Raw genomic sequence first — 15,335 nt, 5'->3', positions numbered from 1 at the left:
GCGCTTTGCTGCGTGGCTGGTACAGGCATTGTTCAATGCTAGGACGTGGAGAGAATTATTAGTGTGTCAAGTGATTTACTAACTCAGTAAGCCAGGATATCTCCTGGAGGTGCTTAGTGTGACTCAGCTAGAATAACCTGGATTACTGCTCAGGGGGGAAGGGTGGAGGGAGGACGACTGCAAAGTAACAGCTAAAGGGAGGGCTGGGGGGAGCAGAGCGGGATATGTGGGGTGCAGTGCAGGATGAAACAAGCCGGAATTGAGGTGGGGATAGACGTGGGCAGGTACTGGAAGATCAGAATGAGTAAGGTAACCCTAGACCATGGCAAGAGTCTGGAAATAGTTGCAAGTCAAGTACTATAGTGCAGGGACACTCAACCTCTTTCCCCCCAGGACTAAAAGCCACCCAGTGCCGCTCCGTAACGTACCCGCCTGGGACCATCATAAAGAGTTGGGGCCAGGGCAAAAATGCAGGGCTAGTTTTGGATGCTGAGAGTGGATTGTACTGAAGTTAAGGGGTTGGTGCTGGGTGGGGGGTTGTAGTGGTGAGGACAGCTCCTCCTTTCCCCAGTGCTCAGCTTCAGTAGGCCCCTTCCCCAAGTTAAAGCAGCACTCTCTCTCCATATGCAATCACTGAGGGTTCCTCCCAGGTGGTTCAACCTTAACTCAGTCAGGATGCAGGAGTTTTCCATCCTCTCGTGCTAAGAATGGCTATGTAGCCTCTGTGCTTCCTTTCTCCTGCAGCATCACACACTCCTGGGTTAAAGGTCTCTGGATCTAGACACCAGCCTGAAATCCCCTGACACAATCCGCAGAGGGTGGAGACTCTTAACAGTGATTCTTCTTGGGGAAACTGAAACTGGCATCCAGGGTCTTCTGTTCTGGAAGGGAGAAGCTGAAGTGTCTCTGTTTGCTGCACTCAGCCACTGCTGCTCTGCCTGCACTGTGGGGCCTGCGCTGGACTAGGACTCTGCAGATACCTCAATGGGATGCAAAGGCTTTCCATGCCATCCTCTTGTGAGGCTCCCCAAAAGTGACAATACAATAGCAAACGCATTACAGGCTCCTATCAATAATCTTTATGGCCAGCAGTGCTCTTGACTCTGGGTATGCATTACCAGAGCCCTGCTCCACGCATTTGTTACCAGCCTGCTGAGAATTAGACACTGCACATGCATCAGTTCTCATGTCTACAAGGACAGTAAAGGATGTGTATAGTTAATGGAGTTTCCTCTCCATATTTGGAAGATCCCTGATCTTTAATTCTGTGTGGTAGGGTGACTCTCCTTTAGAGTCAAACTAATATGTATAATCTGGTTGGCTGCCAGCTTGTCAGGGAAGTTTTGCCCGTAGCATGCAACCAGGGATGTGTTATTTCCTGTGGGTGGAAATAGCCTCCTTCAGGTCTGGAGACATAGGCTAAGGAAAATAGCCATCCTGCCATTCCCTACTGACCATATGCGTATGTTAGGAGAACCTTTATGGAAAGCGGTAACAGGAGCTGTAGGCTGGCTCCTGGACTAGGATGGTCTGTAACATGGCTTGATCTACAGCACTGTGTAAATGGAGAGTACTGAATAATGTGAGACTCTTCCCAATAAACCCCTGAGGGCCTCTAAAATTCTTTGGTTTGAGAGGGATGATAAATGTCTCACCAGCTGTCCACAGTGAGGATAAATAGGCCCAGTCTCCTAGCTCATCTTCAGTTGAAGCTGGAAATGCAGATAAAGGAGGTACGTAGGGCCCTAGTACCTAATAGATGCTATTTCTGGGTTGGCATTCTGCGTGCCTGCTCAAAGCCATTCACTTGTGATCATGCACAAATGTGTATAAACCCTCAGCAGGGGAAATGCTGGAACCTTTCTGGCTGCTAGATCTCTACCGGGCTGTAGGAAAGCATCCCCTTCTTCGCTGCCACACGTGCACGGAGAACAGGTGTTCCGACTGCACGAATGCCTAGTGCTACGGAACGTTGGCTATCTTGCTTTTGAGTTTCCTTTCAGGCAGAGTTAAATGTAAGTTGCCCTCTCCTATGTGTGTTTGCTCCTTTTGATTACCAAGCCCTGCAGGAGGTTGTCTGTGTCACATGTAAAACATCTTCCAGCAGTGCTCCCACCCAGCATGCTCATTCTTTCCCGTAGTAGGGCACCTCCGGTTCTTCCTCATTGTGTGTGCAGGGAGAGGTAGAGGTCTCAGAACCAGCGTGGGCTGCAGTTCTGGTTCACTGCTCCTAAATAGCTCATAATATTATAGTCCTAGCAGCCAGGTCCTTGCTGCATGGAAACTGGCAAAGTTCCGGTCTCTGTGGGCACTCAGCACTAGAACCTAGGCTGCCACCTTTCTAAATGACCTTGGGAAGGCTGCTGAGGCAGCCTTAACTGGTGGGGGAAGCTGAGGAAGTTCCCAGCAGTGGCATTCTAGCTGGCACTAGAATCATGCACCAGTGACAGAGTTGGGCTACCAGGAGAGCCAGGAGCAGCGCCATGAATTGGTCCTAAAATGATGATCACCAAGCAGAGAAATGTAAAGCAGTGACAGGCATTTATTTGATGCATCTATTGTGTGCTTCTCAGCCTCAGCAGTTAGTCCAGCATCACCCACAGAACAGGGACCAACTGCCAGCCAAATGAATACCGCAGGTCCCATGCTACGTGTATATGTATGTACCTGCTCCCATATAGTATCCAAGGGGTTTAATGTACAAAAATGCCTGGCCAACTGATCTCCATCATGTGCTTTTTATTTATAATCATGAGTCTTCCTGGATTCAGAGACGAAATTAGAAAGTTTTATGAACATACAAGTCAGTGGGAAACCCCAAAGGACATTGTTTGGAATGTTAATTGAACTGACCGTAACACCTTCCTTTTGGGTTCCCTATGAGCCACTAGTCAGTGGATAAACAGAGCTGGGCGGGAGAAGGCATTCACAAGCACTGGAGCAGCTGACCAGCAGGAAGGATGTGACACTCCCTGTGCTTGACTCTAATTAGCATAAAAAGCACAGGGTTGTAAGGCACTAGTCAGTGGCTCTGCTCAGCCAGAAGTGCTGTTGAAATTGATAAATGTTCCAACCAAAGGGACTCCTGTATTTTCAGCATGCCCTGCTGCTAGCTGGGTTTGAGAGCAAACTGCTGGGCAGAAAGCGGGTCTGCTCCAGCTGCCACTGAAGTCAGTGGTCTTACTGAGCACAGGATCAAGCCCACAGGGTGAAGAAGCCTTTTCTTCTATGTATGTCACTCACCTCTGAGCCAAAGCGAGTGTGAAAGGGGCTGGGGAAGATGAAGCCGTGTACCTTGTGGGCCTTCGCTTTTAGACACACTCCCTAGGCAGAGTGCAATACCACTGCAATGCAGAGATTATGCCATATGGAATAAGGCTCTCCAGGGGTGTTCACAGGCCAGTGGGGCGTACGTAAAGACTGTACTGTGATGGAGAATGTGCAAACTGAATAGAAGCACAGATCCATTTGAAGTCCCATGTGCTGTCTGAACACTGCTTATTTAGAGGGCTTCATGGAGGAGTCAGAAGCAGCTCTCCTGCCCAGAGCACAGTTGTCTCTGTGACTCTGGCTTCCCTTCGCAGTGCCAGGTAAGCTCCTGTCTAAACTTAGTCCGGTGGCTAAGTGAGTCTGTTCCTGAATGCCATGCTCAGGATGTTCCTGAGTACCAGAGAAGGGTGGGGGTGGCAGAGGCCAGGCACTGACAGGCCCTTTGTTTGGAGCTGGAGTGCTCAGGCCCCCTCACTTTCCATGGCTTCCAAGCCACTGACCAAGTTACTCTCTTATTTGGCTTGTCCTGCTGCAGGGAGTCAGTGTCTCAGACAGTGGATAGGCTAACTTAACCTGGCCCTGCAATACGCCTTCCCAGAGGGAGACGGTGGTGAGTTCTAACCCCTCCCCTACCTGCTGAACAAAGCAGTGTTTGTGGCAGTGTCTCAGGGAGCTGGACAGGGTCACTGGCTAATGGGATGTGCTTGCTGGCTCCGTAGGACTCAGCAGAAGGCCACTGACCATGCACTACATCCACAGTGTAAAACCATCTATGCAGAAAAGAAATGACTCTGGGCTTTCCTGAGCTCCCTGAACTAGAGCCCAGTGCCCTTGGCTGGGGACTGGCCTTGCCATTACAGACACAGCGAGCTGGGTCTCTTGAGCATCAGGACTGCACCAGCACTACCCTAGCTCGGTGGTATTCTGCAGAGCTCCGTCTTCCTTCTGCTGGATGAGTGGAGACAGCAGCATGTCAGTGCACAAGACATGCTTCCTCCCCTGAGCCTGTTCTCCTTCAACTGGTCATATGGGCAGTTCTCTTGGCTATCAGGGACTGTGCAGGTAGCAATTTAACTCCTTGGCTGCTGCCAAAAGGACTCAAGAGCCTGTGTCAATGGGGGCTCTATAGGAAAGTGCTGCCAAGACCTATGCCTCCGCTGTCTTCAGCTAAGCCAGGATGGGCTTTCAGGGGAGCTGTTCCTTCCCCTGTGGTCAGTTCTGATCTAGGGCATGTTCCTTTCCAGACTCTGGAAGTGTCAGATGACAGCTGCCAGCGAGGGACAAAGCAAGGGATGTTTTCAGGGACCTGGAAGAGTCCCTGGGGACACTGTTTTAATTGGTGACTATACACACACAGGAGTTGCCTTTCAGGACCGGCCCAATGGCCCATCTAGTTGCAATCCCTGATGCCAGTAGTGGCCTTGGAAGGTGTAAACTCCCTGTTATGTACAGTACTCTACCACAAGGGGGCAGACTTCCTCTGCTGACCCTAGGCTGATGAGCAACTTCTGCCCCGTAGTTTGAGGACTAGTGGGTCTAATTGTACAATGTGAGATGGCTGTAGATGCTATTCTTATTCAGCATCATACGAGTTCCTTTTAATCTTCATCCTTTGTGCACAGAGAAGGATGAACAAGTGCTGGAGCCAGTGAAGCACAGCTGTGTGAGGCCAGGGCCCCACCAGGCCAGCACTCAAAATTAACACAAAGAGTTTGATCTGCAGTTGATTGCTGTGTAGCAGAAAGAAGCAAGCAAAGAAGAGTCTTTTGCCCGTTGGCTCCAGAATCAGTCTGTCCAAGGGAGGAGGCGGGGTTATGGCTCCATGGCCTTGTTATCAATGCCCACTTTCTTTCTGGGGACCTAATTGTGATTTAAAAAAAAACGGTGAAAAGAAAGAACATGTCTATAGTCTAGTTACCATGTGATGGGAGCAGGGTTCATCTCCCAGGCTTTGCCTACACTTACAGTTTGAACCCAGTTCTGCTTGCTTGGGCCTAGAAACTATGATCAGGGACAGGGATTTCTTGTCTGAGAACCATTTGACGGGAGGTGGTGTCTGCTCAGTCCTTTATGGCCCCGCATCACCATATTGTGTCTGCACATCTCATAGTCCTTAATGCATTACAGCTCCTGTGGGGGGTAGGAAAATGTCCCCATTTTGCAGGTAGGGAACTGAGGCACACAGAGACTCAGTGACTTGCCCAGGAATGGAACTTGTGTCCTGGATCAACCCTGTAAACACAAAGCCCCCTTCCCTTCTGTTCACACCACACTGTGAAAAGCGTAGGTCACGGAAAGAAATTCCTTCCCACCCCGTCAGAGGATGCTGCAGGAACCATGCCAGCAACCGCTGTGGTTAGACAGGGCTTTCATAGAATCATAGAATATCAGGTTGGAAGAGACCTCAGGAGGTCATCTAGTCCAACCCCCAGCTCAAAGCAGGACCAATCCCCAACTAAATCATCCCAGCCAGGGCTTTGTCAAGCCTGACCTTAAAAACCTCTAAGGAAGGAGATTCCACCACCTCCCTAGGTAACCCATTCCAGTGCTTTACCATCCTCCTATGAAATGGTGTTTCCTAATATCCAACCTAGACCTCCCTCATTACTTGAGACTATTACACCTTGTTCTGTCATCTGGTACCACTGAGAACAGTCTAGATCAGGGGTAGGCAATCTACGGCACGCATGCCGAAGGCAGCACATGAGCTGATTTTAAGTGGCGCTCATACTGCCCAGGTCCTAGCCACCGGTCCGGGGGTCTCTGCATTTTAATTTAATTTTAGGTGAAACTTCTTAAATATTTTGAAACCTTATTTACTTTACATACAACAATAGTTTAGTTATATATTATAGACTTATTGAAAGAGACCTTCTAAAAAGGTTAAAATGTATTGCTGGCATGTGAAACCTTAAACTGGAGTGAATAAATGAAGACTTGGCACAGCACTGCTGAAGGGTTGCCGACCCCTGGTCTAGATCCATCCTCTTTGGAACTTCCTTTCAGGTAGTTGAAAACAGCTATCAAATTCACCCCCCTCCCCCCCATTCTTCTCTTCTGCAGGCTGAACAATCCCAGTTTCCTCAGTCTCTCCTTCTAAGTCATGTGCTCCAGCCCCCTAATCATTTTTGTTGCCCTCCGTTGGACTCCAATTTTTCCACACCCTTTTTGTAGTGTAGGGCACAAAACTAGGCAGTACTCCAGATGAGGCCTCACCAATGTCAAAGAGAGGAATGATCACATCTCTCGATCTGCTGGCAATGCACCTACTTATACAGTCCAAAATGCCATTAGCCTTCTTGGCAACAAGGGCACACTGTTGACTCATGTCCAGCCTAAAGGTGAAGAGCCCCTTTATAACCCAAGTCCACCATGTAGCACAGAAGGGACAGAGCCATATGATATGCCAAGGCTGTAGCATGACTCCAGTCCTGTCTGTGCCTCAAGACTGAGCTGTGTTTTAACAGTGGGGAGACCCGCTTCTCCTCACCTAACTGGGGTTTGCTGCAGGGGAGGCTAATTGAACACGCAACACTTCCAATCCAGCAGAGCCGAGGAGGTTTGTGAGGAGCCAAGCCCTGCCTCCCTGCCATAAGCTGTGCGACAGCTGGCTGCCTGAGTCCAGTGCCAAAACACCAGGCACAGGATCAGACTCCACTAGAGACAAACTTTTTTTTCTTTTTACCTTTTTGTGTGATCCCCGGGTGTCACAGCAGCAGCAGCAGCAACAATGGATCAGAGCCAGGAGAACCATCAACAGCACGGTACCTGGGGGAGAATCAAGCAGTCACATCAACATCCCTTCCCATGTTGCTAGCACTAGGACGCCAGCAGTGACTGTACCTTCTAGAGAGTCAATCAGGCCTGTGTGTTTCAGTCCCTTTCCAAGCTTCTGGCAGGATCAAATGTACATGCCCATTACAGGTGCTCTTCCTGGACTGATGCAATACTCTGAGCAGTAGCACGACTGCCTCCTCCTTACGTTGTCACCTTGCTGACCCTTGCATGCTCCCTAGTGCTGCTGAGTCACCCAGCTGGCACCATGCCCTGTGCACAGCAGCTGCTGAATTATGAGCCCTAAGCATAGTTAAAGCCACTGCTCATTGCTAGAGACAGGAGATGTGGAATCCTTGGACTCTAGATCACTAACCAAGGCAGTCGTTGTCTCCAGGGTTCCTCTACCCCCCGCAGTAAGTGATGGAGGGTCAGGAAAACAGCCATTGGCAGAGTGGACCAGGCATGAATCCAATATCTCAAGGAGCCAGGTACAGCCTGGTCTACACACAGCTACACCAGTTTAGTTAAGCTCCCGTGTGGACACTCTTATTGAGGTTCAAGAGGTGGCTTATTTCTGTTTACCTTCAACTAGTTCCTAACTGATGTAAACTAACCTGAACCAAATCTGGTTTAAACCAAATTAAGAGTGTCCCTCCAGCCTTTTACATCTGTTTAATTAAATTGGTTTAAACTGGAACCTAAAAGTTGAAACTGCTGATATAAACAAGTTCTGGGAGGTTAGGCCCTCAGGCAATAATTCCCACCCATTCCCATTCCTCCCAGAACAGACCATTGGGGAGCCCTTTGCAAACCCATGATCTGATCTGGTGCTTGCTGGATGCAGCCCCCCAGAAGAGGCTGGGATGCCACCTCTCTTGCACCTCTCCCTCAGGTTTGTGTTGACCTATCTCCTATCTCACGGTTTTGATCACCTAGACTCTGGCCATACTCACAGGCCTTTTAGTTTTGCTGAGAATCATGCAATAAGCCATCCCTGTGATAGCTTCGCACTATGGCTCGAGGTAGGGGAGGGGAAATTTCTGTTTACACTGGACAGAGAAAAAACCATGCTAGGAGGAATGGGTTTAGACACAGCTGTGGCTGGCCAAGTGGTCAGCTGGAGCATCTCCACTGCTGTCTCCCTCCTGTCACTCCCCTTTCTAGCCCTGAATGGTTCACCAGTACCTAGGAGTAATGCAGCTGTCAGCAGAGGGTATGTAGTTGTACGCATTGCTACATGGGTCACATACATGCTGAAGCTTTTGGCATCAGAGCTAAAATACAGCTTAGACTTGGGATCAACACTTGTTCTAACTGCATTCTTGAATGATGCTACACAGATGGACTTGCCTGAACTGCAGTCTGTTGGCTGCCATCTTGGCCAACGTACTAGGGACTGAACTGGTGACCTGCAGCACTAAACGTACAAGCTGCTGCACCTTGAGTTAAAGGTTCCTAAATGTGCTGTAACAGACTCACCTCCTCTGCTGACTGGCTCAATGGGGCCTGTGACAAACACTCACCCAGGGTTACAGCAGCACAGTTTGGCCAGTGTTTTAAAAACTGGTTCCCTTCTGTCTATTCCCCAGCACAGACCATGCTTTAACTCAGTCTGGTGTCCGGATCCCCAGACACAGCGCTTCCTTTTTATTGTAATAGGCAGATGACGACCCAATGGATGGAAGCTAAAGTGAGACAAATTCAGACTAGAAATAAGATTTTTAACCGTAAGGGTGATGAGCCACTGGGACAACTTCCCTAGGGATGTGGTGGATTCTCCTTCATGTAAGTCTTTAAATCAACAGTGCGGGTCTTTCTAACAGATCTCTCTAGCTCAAACAGAGGTAGAGGGCTCTGGCTGTGATCTACAGGAAATCAGACTGGATGATCTAATGGTTCCTTCTGAGCTTCAAGTGGACGGACTGTCTTACAGTGGTAGCACCTATGGGCCCCTAGTCCAGTTGTGCTAGACGCTGCACACGTTACAGACCATCTCTGCCCCCAAAGACTGGAATTTGCTGGAGGTGCCAACTGCAGTAACTCCAGCTGCTTGTGCCCAGCGTCTCTAGACGAGTTCAGAACAGCCCTACAGACCCTGCACAGATAAGGGTTGGATGGAGGGGCTGGGTTTGCAGCACACCCACAAGTATCTCGTCTGCCCTGTGTGGGAATAGAGAGCAGCTGCAGGCCATGGGCTCCTAATCCTATGCCCGTTGCTTGGCCCCACGCTTACCAATGAAGATGAAGAAGATGGCGAAGGCAGCAATGTCCCAGTCTGACTGGAACATCTGTTTGGTTGCCAGTCTGCTCAGGACGTCATTGATCTGGTCGTTGAACTCCTCTCCCAAGTTTTGCCCTTCAGATCCCATTTTTGGTTCCTTTCCGAGTTTCCCCTGCGGTCTGATCTACAAAGGAAGAGAGGGAGGATTGGTGCTGCTAATAACCGCTTCACCCCAGCTGAATGGCCTCCCCGTCCCCAAATGCTGGAGTATCATTGAGAGACACGATCACCTTGTCCCTAGCTCTGGCTGCGCTGGGCTTTGCCCATATTGGCTGCTGGTTCCCTCTGATACTGTGGGGCAGAGGTGCTGTGTACAAGATGACTGCAGCAGTTCGGGCTTGCTTCCCCGCCCCATAGGCCACTGATCCTACTGCTCCAGGGCAAGAAGGGGCCAGTGCATTCTGCTTGTGGAGTTCCAGCCCCCAGAGTGGGGAGAGGAGGGTCTGACCTAGTCTGCAGCGGGGTAACCAGGGTGAAGTGGTGCCGGATGGCCACAAAGGGTTAACAAGTAACAGATCACAGCAGAAGTTGCGGAATGTCTGAGGCCTTGGCCACACAAGAAAGTTGCACCACAACCTGCCTAGGAGCAGACTGTCATGCTGTTGTGACACCCCCTCCCCACACACAGGACATGCTTGTTGCAGTTTAACATCTGTCCATCCCTTTATCATGTGTGGGTTAGAATGTCCCAGGAGGATCCAGCTATGAATTTGTTGTGTGACCTTATACAAGTCACTTGTCTTTTTGTGCCTCGGATTCCCCATCTGTAAAACCAGCTTGCTGTGGAAGACACACAGATGCCTCAGTGACGGATGTGTTCTAAGAACCTGCACAGAACAGCCTAGAGAAACTTAAGCGCTGTTTACCAAATACCTGCAGGTTCCTTCCAGCCAGCCAGAGCTGGGAGCACAACACAACATTTCAGACAATACCACTCGTGCCAGTTAAAGATGCAGGAGCAGCTCCACGAAAGCAAACAAACTCTTGTAACTTTGCAAGGCCTGAGTAAAGCTGAGCCCAGCCAGAGCTCACAGGATAGTCACTCCTTTGGCTGCACTTAGACTAAGGAGCCTGGAGGGAATTTCTCACACACTGTCCATTATGATGTTTGCAGCAGCATGGGAGCAGTGTGCTAGAGACCCAGGCAGCCTGCAGCATGAGAAACAAAGATGCAGTCATTCATATTTCCCAATCTGAACCAATTCTGGCGATTCTGCATCCTGGAAGCTGCCGCTATTGCAAAACTGAAATACGATCGATTCCATAGCGCTGGGCCGATCCCCTGTAGTACCTGTGTTATCACTTTAAGGGCATGTGGAAGGGTGAGGGATAGAAGCAAGGAATCCTCCTCTGCTCTGCCAGTGCCATGCAGGGAAAGCCACATGGTGCAATTTGGGAAACCTGCCCAGATTTCTTAGGGATACGCCCAGTGAGTCTCAAACAAGCACCTGTAGTTCCCAAGGCTGCAGCCTGACACCAGAGCTGCATTCTCTCTAGTGGGAGACGTGACCTGCTAGAAACACTCACACCAAATAGCAAACCACCCCTTGTGGGCTGGGCCAGGCCAGTTCCTTCCGTTTAGTAACTGACTTGCAATGTATTATAGGGAAGGAAACCATTTTCACACCACCAACTCATGAAAGTCTCCTGCTCTGTCCTTTATCAGGGATCTGTCCTGAGCCAGAGGGGGGAGTCCAGAGATAACAAAGCTTAAAGGGATACGGTGCCCTCTGGAAACTATGGATAGTAGAGGGGGAAGGCTGGAGAGCAGAACAGTAGTTCTGGCCTAGTGATTAAACACTGAACTGAGGCTCTGCCACAGCCTCCCTGTGTGTCCTTGGGCAAGTCACTAGCTCGGTCTGTGCCTCAGTTTCCCCACTTGTAAAAAGAGGTCAATACTGACCCCTCACCCACAGATGATGCGAGGTGTTCCGATACTACAGTGATGTGGGGGTGTATATAGATATGTGCATATATGTAGTTACTGTGAATGGTTCCTCTCTTACCTTGGCCCCAGTCAGACACTGTGTTAAAGCCAGGCACTTTAAGTGCATGGACACGGCTGAGGAAAATGGCAGCTCCCCCATCCCAGGGCAATGCCTTGAGGTAGCAGAATGTCAGTGATGTGGGAGGAAAGGTTAGTTCCTAGTTTGCCTATGGCAGCAAACCCCCTGCAGCCTGACTTGCTGCTTCCAGTTCAGACTGAACAACCTGCGGAATGTAGGGACAGGACCTGACTGCGGACTTTCCTCCAGACCAGCAGCAGTGGCCAATTTCCCACAGCTCCTGAGAGCTGCCGGTCAGGGGCTCTCCGTGCCTAGCCCTTTCCCTTGCAAAGCTAGCCTTTATTGAAAACAGGCTCGCAGGTTTTGGCACCCCTCCTCCAGGCTTGTCACGTCGATTAATTGGAGAGGGCAGAGAACCTAATCTAGGATTCCATAGCACGCCTCAGTCCACAGCAGAGCACCCATCAATAACGGAGGGAGAGTGCCACAAAGACTTCCCATGACAGTCAGCATTACTCAGTGGGGAAATATGGCCGCCATCATGATCCAGGGCCGGCTCTAGCCATTTCGCTGCCCCAAGCACGGCGGCATGCCGCGGGGGGCGCTCACTGGTCCCGCGGCTCTGGTGGACCTCCCACAGGCGTGCCTGTGGATGCTCCACCGAAGCCGCGGGACCAGCGGACCCTCCGCAGGCACACCTGCAGGAGGTCCACCGGAGCCGCCTGCCGCCCTCCCGGCAACCAGCAGAGCTCCCCCTGCGGCATGCCTTCCCAAGCACGCGCTGGGGCCTGGAGCCGGCCCTGTCAGGATCATGGTTATTTCTGCCTTTTGTTTCTCTTCCCTTCCCCTTTCTCTCCCTCTCCCGCTTCCCTGTCTTTGTGTATCTCCTCTGAACTCTTCTTCTAGCCATAACATCCAATTCCCCCAGTGCCCGAGCTTCCCTTCCACTCCTTTCCCTTTTCCAGCTGCTACAATGATCAGCAGTGAATTAGCAAATGCTGACATGTAAGGTGTCATCATTACACTCCAGAGCTAACAGCAGACATGCTGATGACAAAAACATACCCCTGCTGTAGGTGAAACTGAGACATTGCTTCAGGCTTCTTGCACGCTCAGGAAGACAGCACTGCATCAGTTCACCGCTGCCTCATTGTCTGCACGGTGAATGTTACAACTGTTAAGATGAGTTCCTATCTGCATCCTGTAGAACTTGCCCATACCGGTATTGCCCTGGCCTCTTCTTTCATCATTCAGTGTTGAACGCATTCTAAAACAATATGCATTTCCTCACCTTTTGGGGGCGAAGCCAGACTTTTAGGCACCTGCTCCCCTACTTGGTGTAAACTTTGCTTGTGCCAATCAGAAACGAACACACACAGGTTTTGGGCCCCGTCCCCTATGACACTTCTATGATGTCATAGTAGGTACAGGCAGGCAGGGAGAGGAGAAAAAAAAACAAATCCTGTGTATCCTGTGCACACCCGTAACCGAGCCTGATCACCTCGAAGCCTCTCTCTCAGCCCACGTGTCTCAAACAGGGTTTCTACGTTTGCCGGTCGTTATGCATTGGTTTGTATTTGTAAGTATCAATTAGTACTAAATGCTGCATTTTTGTTTATAAATATTGTTAGTAGATATTTTAGGCATTGTGTGTTTTAGGTTTTGTTAACTCTATTAGCTAATCATACGCTGCTCCCCTACCCCTTGTAACTATCCCCAATAAAACTTTAAATTGATTAATTTTAGTTGTGTGTGTGTCTGCAGTTTGCATCGTAGCCCATACTCTCCTTGCATCCCTTACCTATACAGTCCATTGCCACGTGCAGTTTGGTAAATAACAGGCCTGCATTTCCTTTCGCCCCTGCGAATACGTGGCAATTTACAACAACCAGGAGGGCTAGAATCTCTTTTAAATGTATACAAATGGAATCTGAATCTGGACTATGCCCTGCTGCCCTAGGGACATGTCCGAGAGGCCAGGTTTGGCCTGTGTGTTTGCAGTCACTGCCCTAGTCACTTTCAGATGGTGATGAGTGCGAAGAGGAACCAGAAATAAACCCGGCACAAAGTGCATTCCAGATCAAGTGCAGCTGCTGAAAGCCAGAGACCCTATGTGCTAGTGACCAATATGTATGCCTGCGCCAAGTGAAACTGCTTCTGGCATTGCCCAGCAGCTGTGAGGCTCAAAGTACAAGCAGAGTGTGGTTCTATCCTCCCTGCTGAAAGCTTGCTAGGTAGCACTTGCTTCCCCTTCTAGCACTGTTGCATGGTGCTGCCGTGAGAGAGATCCAGAGCTCCACTCCAGAGGAGGCTGCATTTCAGCACAGGGGAAGTGACTGCTCTCTCTGAATGCTCATAAGCCTGGGGGAGCTGCGTGAGCCCTCTGTTAGCAGGTCCAGCCTTTGGTTCTATGAAGGAGAAGCTCAGATTGCAGGTACAAATAATTCGCTCTCTAGCCATTTTTCCTTGGGAAGCTCCTTGAAAACATGACTGACTATGATGGCAGAAAGGAACACAGCAGCTGAGCAGAGAGGAGTGGGGAATCTAAAGATCCCCCACATACACACACAGTTTGGGATGGTCTCCCCAGAACCATTTAACTGGCCCTCCCCTCAGCCCAGCCCTGTCTGCAGCACGGGGTGGTGGGCAGCAATCAGGCTTGCAGGCTGGAGGTAGTTGGTTCTCAGTCCCAGCTGAAGACCCCAGGCCAGCCCTGCTTAGCAGCATTTCAGGCCCTCTGGGAGGCTGTGACCAAGCAGCTGCTGCTCTCACTGCATTACCATTGTGACTGCAGGGGGTTGCCCCCCTTGTCCCCAGCCAGCCTCACTGGCAGTGCGTAAGGGACACCCTGCAGAGTTCTCCTATCTCCCTTCCCAGGGCTGTTCCAGCAGGGGGTGGGCTCCAGCTGCTGCAGCTGGGAGTCCTGCAGGCACTGCTGCCCACCTCTCTCCACACGCACTGCCAGGCTGGGGTGTCACAAGCCAGCATGAGGAGGGAGCCTGGAGACCTGGTCCTCCTGTCAAAGGAGACCTCCCATCCCTGGGGAGACCTGCCTGCCAAAAGAGCACTGGTTCCCTAACCAGCCAACCACGCAGGCCCCTCATGAGAGGGGATGTACTTTCCTCCTGGCTGCAGGGTGGCCCACCTGCCACAACAACTGCCATGATGCCTAGCTGCCAGGGCAGGGAGCCAGATCTCTGCAGGAAGCAGAGGATGGACCAGGAGGGTCTGAGCAGCTCCACTTATGTGCACCCAGCTAGCTAGCCTGGCACATTTTTGGATGTGGCCCCTACTTGTGGGCACCTCAGGGCTGGGGCTCCAGACCCGAAGGCCTATGCCAGCAGAACCTCCTTGGAGTGGTGAGATCCTGCCAAGGGTTCCTGACTTCCCAGGGACAGAGCGCCGTACAGCTATGGAGCACCCCGCAATCCCACCATTCTCTGAGGCCCTGGCCATTGCAACCCCCCGGCACTTCCTCCTCGTTGGGCCCTGCAGTGGCTCCTGCACAGAGAACCCCTGGAAGAAGTTCCCTCAATTCCTTTTCTTTGCAGCATCAGGATTTTCCTTTAGCAGCCCCAGCCCTCTCAGCGCCCAGCCTCGTACTAACCTTGACCCTATGCCTGGGCACACCTCTTGGCTGGCCCTGGCCCTTGCCCCTGAGGATCTGCAACCCCAGAGTCGGCTGCGAGAGCTGGCTCCTGGTAAGCAGAGAGCTCCCAGAATGAGGAAGTAACTTCAGTTCCCCAAACTCGCCTCTGAGACAGACCCAGAACTGCAGCCCTGGCTGAGCAGCACAACCCCCAGGGGGCAAATAACTCCCCCTTCCCTGAGAGGGCAGCTTCCTGAGTGGAGTGTTTACCTTGGGACCACTCCGAGCGCTTCTTCCAGAGCACTTCTTCCAGCCGATCTCCTCTGCAGCAAGCTGCACTCCCCTGGCCTCCACTTCCTGGTTCCTTCTGGTGCCAGGTGCACAAGGATGTTGATTGGGATCCACCTGAGTC

General features: G+C 51.0%; 1 protein-coding gene across 1 annotated transcript; it reads right to left on the bottom strand.

Annotated features, from left to right (window-relative positions):
• Nucleotides 1–2,523: 2,523 nt before the first annotated feature.
• LOC116833277 (small integral membrane protein 22) lies at nt 2,524–15,313 on the bottom strand. The gene is made up of 4 exons (XM_075069433.1): nt 15,194–15,313; nt 9,281–9,452; nt 6,956–7,038; nt 2,524–5,130 (listed from the first exon to the last, which is right to left on the bottom strand). Exons 2-4 carry the CDS (start codon nt 9,414–9,416, stop codon nt 5,083–5,085), a joined length of 267 nt encoding a protein of 88 aa, XP_074925534.1. The 5' UTR covers nt 9,417–9,452; nt 15,194–15,313; the 3' UTR covers nt 2,524–5,082.
• Between the last annotated feature and the right edge of the window lie 22 nt (nt 15,314–15,335).

The sequence above is a fragment of the Chelonoidis abingdonii genome, chromosome 9 (assembly GCF_003597395.2).
Source record: "Chelonoidis abingdonii isolate Lonesome George chromosome 9, CheloAbing_2.0, whole genome shotgun sequence".
Taxonomy (NCBI): Eukaryota; Metazoa; Chordata; order Testudines; family Testudinidae; genus Chelonoidis; species Chelonoidis abingdonii.
This window is presented reverse-complemented; position numbering and strand designations above follow the sequence as displayed.

Excerpts from the sequence above, each read along its gene's own strand:
- LOC116833277 (XM_075069433.1), bottom strand. The coding sequence starts at position 9,416 with ATGGGATCTGAAGGGCAAAACTTGGGAGAGGAGTTCAACGACCAGATC. Across the intron at positions 7,039-9,280 it reads CATCTTCTTCATCTTCATTG|GTACCGTGCTGTTGATGGTT; the intron begins GTAAGCGTGGGG and ends ATTCTCCCCCAG. Across the intron at positions 5,131-6,955 it reads CCCGGGGATCACACAAAAAG|GTCCCCAGAAAGAAAGTGGG; the intron begins GTAAAAAGAAAA and ends AATCACAATTAG.